Raw genomic sequence first — 6,289 nt, 5'->3', positions numbered from 1 at the left:
TTCCTGCTGCTCTTGAGTATCTCGGAACTGTCATTGAGGTATTGCTCCCCTCCACTGCTTCAAAGCAATAAAATGTCAATAAAGAATTTAGTGACTGCAGCTGTATGTACTATAAGAAAGTCAAGTTAAGTTCTCAACTTCTCTAGTTTCTCACCCATCTCCTTTGATTGGTGTGCTTGCATGATGCATGGTTAAATTGGTCTTTTCTAATTGCTTTTATTGCAATCGGTGCCCCTTAATGTAGGACCATAAGTTGAATGAATTAAATTGGCTGACCAGTGTGGTGAAAATGTCAGCATATGACATTTTAATACGTATGCCACAACTATTATTGGTGTCAACATTGGCTGGTCTGAGTGGTGACCGAAATAAACACGAATTGTAAACTAGATTATGTGTTCATTCTTATATTTCATCCATCTTCCAGCGCCCCAAATCATTGTGTATGCTTAATTTGAAAGTTTGATTGCTTCAAAAATTTTTTTCTCTTGCTTCCATCTTTCTATTTCATTTGGGCTATCGGTGGTTATCACGTGTAATATGTTGTGATCACTGCAGGCAGGTTGCAAGTTTCTTATATTTGCGCACCATCAGCCAATGATAGATGCGATACATGAGTGCCTTCTTGTAAGACCAGTTCAATTTTACTCTTTATATTGGAAATTATAGCACTTACAAAAACTGTTGAAAATTTCCAGAAGAAAAAAGTGGGTTGCATCTGGATTGATGGAGGTACACCCGCTGCATCAAGGCAACAATTGGTGGAAAAGGATTATATCAAGGCAGCTGTAGTATGGTGGTATTTTTGGTTGTGCATTTCTTCCATGTGTTTCCGTTATAAGCATCTTTTCTGTTGTCTTGGTTAGTATTTGTGCTTGAGATAATGATTTCATGTGACACGTTATCATGCAGCTATCCGTTATCATGTGACACGTTATCACACTACCAAATACATTTCAAAATCCAAATTCACAAAATCTTTTTAATTTCAATTTTCAAGCTCCTTATAATAATCAAATTCCTATTTTTTCTACCACATGATCAATATTCACAAACACTATTTTTTATTTTCATCCATATTTTATCTATTTATCGAAAATGTTACTTCAACATCCTTACTATTTCCAACTCAATTCAGTGCTCGATGTCCGCTTCGCTCATCCTCCGATGGCCTGGGAGCATGGAAGAAAATCGCAACTCAAGAACGTGGTGGTTATGCGCGTCTGAAAAGTACGCAACGTGCCAAACGTCCTGATTCATCGTCCATGCGGAGTAACATCTTTGCAGGGCATCCACACCGTGTCTCGGCCCTCGGCCTCTTTTGCCGGTTAGGCATCGAGTAGAACTTCGGGGAATGGTACCCTTGTCGGTGGCACACGAACTCCTGCCGTATCCTTACTTCGCCACGTTTTTCGCTTTTGGAACGCCTCGCGCCGAAGTCATGGTGCTTTGCATATTGCTGGTAGAACTCAAATGCAATGTCAACTTCTGCGAAATTAAAGTGGAGAACATCCTCCTCGCTCAAGTTAAAAAAATCAATCCAACCTATCGATTCGCCGGAATCAACAATATACAAATCATCATCCGCATAATTGTCAGACATTATATAACTAAAACTGAAATATATAACATAAAATGAAATATGTGCTCCTCAAAACTCAGAAGAGATGCGATCCGGTGAAGCAGCATCGACGACGCCGGATCAGTTGTGCTCTCTGAGCCAGAAGGACCTCGTTCTAGTCACCATCTCCGTCTCCAGCCTGCTCCACTTCCTCCGGTGATGTGGATGGACCGGGTGTGATATAGTAGGTGCGCAAATGTGGAGGGGGTGTCCCACCCAACACAAATGTATTGTCCACAAGTCCAATAAGAGGCTCGTTTAGATCCACATCAAGATATGCTTGGAATCCAGTTACCGAAGATCTGTGTCTGGCAAACTCATCGTCGTACATGATCATGATCTCGTTAAGAAAGTGTGATCCACAAACTTAGCGCGCCAAGACCCTCACTGCCAAGTAAGTTCAACAGCATCTTCGGACCTGGTCTGATATACGTCTGGCTCTGGTGCATTGCCTCATCATTCTTAGGAACCTGACGAAATAGTCACCGAATTCTCGTCTGGGCACAATCCCGCCTGCCTCAGCTCCTCCACACACACCACCGCAACCATATACATGGCTCTGCCCGCCTGCCTCACCTCCATCAGCCTGGCCCTCACCTCCTCCAGGATGACCACGATCACCACCTCCGGTACTCCCACCCTGACCACCATCACCTCTACCATAGTGGCCCCCATAACCACCTCCACCACCTCCCTGACCTCCCGTCACCACCGGTATACCCTCCTCCACCACCACCACCACCACTTCCCTGACCCCGTCGTCACCTCCATCGTCTCCGTCATCACCACCTTCATCCTCACCGCTACCCTCATCCTCTCCGCCTCTGCCTCCACGCCGGCCTCTACCTCACCACCACCTCTAGCTCCTCTACGGCCGCGACCACTCCCCTCTCGCCGTCCAACCATTCCCAACCCTTCCCACCAAACCTCATTTCCGATTCCCGTCCTCAAAAGTTAAAGTTTTCATCTTTTCTTCATTTTATGTTGTTTCCCATTTTGTATTGTTCATGGGGTTTATCTAGCTTTGCTTTTCTTTTTGCTCTTGTTGGGTTAAATTTGTCTTTTGGTGTGTGGGTAATTTTGTTGAAGTGTTGTTCATGAGTGTGTATCCCTCATTTTAATGTTAGAAAACAGAAAACAAAATAATGCAGAAGAATCAAAAGACGTTTGCTACTATAGTCTTTAGTATTCTTCCCTGTACCCTGTGGTTCAGTTTCTGGAAGGAGAACTACTCATAGTGTGTTTGTATTGCAATCCAGGTGGAAGCTTTGCCCCAAGGGAAAAAGTATGCTTCTTTCCTTCAAAACCTTAACATTTGTTTCAGTGTCATTGTGACATTGTTGATGGCTGTATTACTTGTCTCTAATTCTAATTATCTACCATAAGAAAAAATAATAGTTATAAACTTAGACGTAATTTCTTCGGGTTTTGAAATATCATTTGTTGATCTATTGGCATTTGCTTTGGATTTTTGCTTTATATGTAACCAGATGAGCCTTCTAAAGAACTGCCGAAGTTTTCTGTCAAACTTTTTCTTCATTCCAGTGGCCATGTTGCAGCGAAATTCCAATATGACCAGGTTTCACATGCTAACTTCATCAAGAGTATTGAACTTTATATTTCTATTGAAAATTTTGAATTTTCCATAATTAGGGGCTATGTCTTTGACCTTGAACAAGTTCCTGCATACTCATGCTTTATAGGCTATGTTTCATGGCAGGTAATAATTTCTGCTTTTCGGAGAATCCCTAGATCTTCTTGGAATGCAAAAGAAAGGTATCTCTGTCTCTCCTCCAGCAATAAGTGCGTGTGTTCATCCTAGCACGGTTTTCTGGATTGGCTGTTTTGAGGGCTTAGTTATTTGAAAATTTGAGTCTGCAGGTTATGGATGTTTCCGCTTTCTTCCTTATCAGAAGCAGAGAAGGTTCTAGGAGAAATATCTAATTATAAAGTTCAGGTAATAATTCTTCTATTTTCATTTTCTCTATAATTGGGAAACTGATGTTATTATTTTCTATCTTAATAAGAATCGACCTTGGCTTATATAATTTCTTTGGGGGAAGCTGGTCAAGTGTTTGGGATTCCATCCATATAGTAGCTGTTATAGCAAAGTAAATTTTTGTTTCGCAATACATATTTTTCCATGTTGATGCTCGTTGTGCCTTTGTCACTTTGGCATTATTCCATCCATATTTTTGTTTTGCATCTATATCTCGAGACTAGTATAGCATCATGCAGTTCTGGTTATTTATGTTTGAGCTAGTTATGGAACAGAATTCTTGTATGTCTTGACAATATGCTTATTTTGGGCATAAAAAATTATTTTCTATTTACATTTTATAGGGTTATTGATATTCAAAAAAGTGGACTGTGGATTTCATTTATTTGAACTATGTGATTATTGTTTAGATTATAAGTATTTTACTAAAACTTTCACTTTGAAAATGGTTCAAAAATTTGCTCACCAATTTTTATTGGTAATCCTGCTGCTCTTGAATATCTCGGAACTGTCATTGAGGTATTGCTCCCCTCCACTGCTTCAAAGCAATAAAATGTCAATAAAGAATTTAGTGACTGCAGCTGTATGTACTATAAGAAAGTCAAGTTAAGTTCTCAACTTCTCTAGTTTCTCACCCATCTCCTTTGATTGGTGTGCTTGCATGATGCATGGTTAAATTGGTCTTTTCTAATTGCTTTTATTGCAATCGGTGCCCCTTAATGTAGGACCATAAGTTGAATGAATTAAATTGGCTGACCAGTGTGGTGAAAATGTCAGCATATGACATTTTAATACGTATGCCACAACTATTATTGGTGTCAACATTGGCTGGTCTGAGTGGTGACCGAAATAAACACGAATTGTAAACTAGATTATGTGTTCATTCTTATATTTCATCCATCTTCCAGCGCCCCAAATCATTGTGTTTGCTTAATTTGAAAGTTTGATTGCTTCAAAAAAATTTTTCTCTTGCTTCCATCTTTCTATTTCATTTGGGCTATCGGTGGTTATCACGTGTAATATGTTGTGATCACTGCAGGCAGGTTGCAAGTTTCTTATATTTGCGCACCATCAGCCAATGATAGATGCGATACATGAGTGCCTTCTTGTAAGACCAGTTCAATTTTACTCTTTATATTGGAAATTATAGCACTTACAAAAACTGTTGAAATTTTCCAGAAGAAAAAAGTGGGTTGCATCTGGATTGATGGAGGTACACCCGCTGCATCAAGGCAACAATTGGTTACAGATTTCCAGGAAAAGGATTATATCAAGGCAGCTGTAGTATGGTGGTATTTTTGGTTGTGCATTTCTTCCATGTGTTTCCGTTATAAGCATCTTTTCTGTTGTCTTGGTTAGTATTTGTGCTTGAGATAATGATTTCATGTGACACGTTATCATGCAGCTATCCATTAAAGCGGGAGGAGTTGGATTAACTTTAACTGCTGCAAGCACAGTTATCTTTACAGAACAATCCTGGACTCCAGGTGACCTAATTCAGGCCAAAGATCGTGCATATAGAATTGGTCAGGTATTCTCACACACATTAAGTAGAAAGGAGAGAGTTGTTACTAGTTGCATGACAACATTAAGAAAACAGATAATCTCAAATGAAAAGAACTCTCATATCTAAATTTTTTAGTAGCAAAGACAACATGTGCTCTTCTGTTTTTTGACTCGTTAGTTCTTGTTTACAGGTCTCATCAGTAAATATATACTAGTTGGTAAATGATACATTTGGTAGGTTCTGTTATTTCTGCAGTCTTTCGCCGCTTGGTATAGCATTGACTTAACATTTATTATGCATTGATGATCTAAATTTTTACGACTTAGGGATGTGGTGCAATTCAAACCGGATAATTTGGGGGCAGGTACATTTCTACATCTTCTTGAACTATCATATGTAATGCAAAATGTACATAATGCTTAGTTTCAAGGTTTTTATTCTGGTTTATATTTATATTTTGTCAAGATCTATACTCAAGCAGTATTTGAGAGTTACATTCTAAATTTTAGTTATTGAAAAATCAGGTGTTAGATGGCCATGAGAACACCTTAGCTGTGTCAAATAATCAGCCATTGAGTAGCCCTGCAAAGCATACTACTATTGGGCATAGGCCTTCAAAGCAGAGAACTCTTGACCAGTTTGTCAGAAGATGTGATAACGTGGATAGGTCGGAAGTCGGAACATCAGCCTGACCGGAAACGGCCCTCTCGGTCATGACTTGCGAAATATGCAAAATGGATTTCCATTTTCACAGATACATGGCCAGTGGCAAGTGAATAGGAACTTAAATGTTGATGTCTACATGCAGAAGTTTCCATGTAGTATTAACCAGATGTGCTTACATGCGGAATTCACCTGTGATGACACAAATGCCTTTTTGAAGCTGAAATCCATTGTACAACAAATAATAGATTGAGTAGAACTGGCTACACTAAACTATGTTACTTGTACTGGAGATAATGGTTTGAATATGTGAAATATGTATTGGAAGAAAATGTTGATAAAGTCACCCATTAGATTTTAGGTTTCCACTTCTTGTTTTTAACTTTTTGCTCCCCCATGTTTTGTTTTAGTTTGGGGCTCTGTACAGAGCATGACATTATCATATATGAACGAGACTTGTAAATTTCTTTACTCCATATGCATGTATCATTATATTTTG

At 39.3% G+C, this 6,289-nt stretch overlaps 1 protein-coding gene across 23 annotated transcripts in view; it reads left to right on the top strand.

Annotated features, from left to right (window-relative positions):
• Positions 1-6,266, top strand: part of LOC107462208 (chromatin-remodeling ATPase INO80) — a 74,912-nt gene extending 68,646 nt beyond the window's left edge. For 8 of the 23 annotated variants that reach the window (XM_052256686.1, XM_052256682.1, XM_052256693.1 and 5 more), the window contains 10 exons: positions 699-861; positions 2,881-2,906; positions 3,112-3,200; positions 3,503-3,578; positions 4,660-4,728; positions 4,800-4,904; positions 5,026-5,146; positions 5,318-5,344; positions 5,454-5,491; positions 5,652-6,266. In XM_052256686.1, coding sequence (XP_052112646.1) covers positions 699-861; positions 2,881-2,906; positions 3,112-3,200; positions 3,503-3,578; positions 4,660-4,728; positions 4,800-4,904; positions 5,026-5,146; positions 5,318-5,344; positions 5,454-5,491; positions 5,652-5,819 — 882 coding nt within the window. In that variant the 3' untranslated portion in view covers positions 5,820-6,266. Of the gene's footprint in view, positions 1-558; positions 628-698; positions 862-2,880; positions 2,907-3,111; positions 3,201-3,502; positions 3,579-4,659; positions 4,729-4,799; positions 4,922-5,025; positions 5,492-5,651 lie in introns of those variants that run through there. The other 15 variants (XM_052256692.1, XR_008005509.1, XM_052256694.1 and 12 more) reach the window with 15 other exon arrangements.
• The last annotated feature ends 23 nt before the right edge of the window (positions 6,267-6,289 follow it).

Source organism: Arachis duranensis, unplaced genomic scaffold, assembly GCF_000817695.3.
Source record: "Arachis duranensis cultivar V14167 unplaced genomic scaffold, aradu.V14167.gnm2.J7QH unplaced_Scaffold_608113, whole genome shotgun sequence".
Taxonomy (NCBI): Eukaryota; Viridiplantae; Streptophyta; class Magnoliopsida; order Fabales; family Fabaceae; genus Arachis; species Arachis duranensis.
Note: the sequence above shows the minus strand (reverse complement) of the source record. Positions and strands in the feature narration are given on the sequence as shown.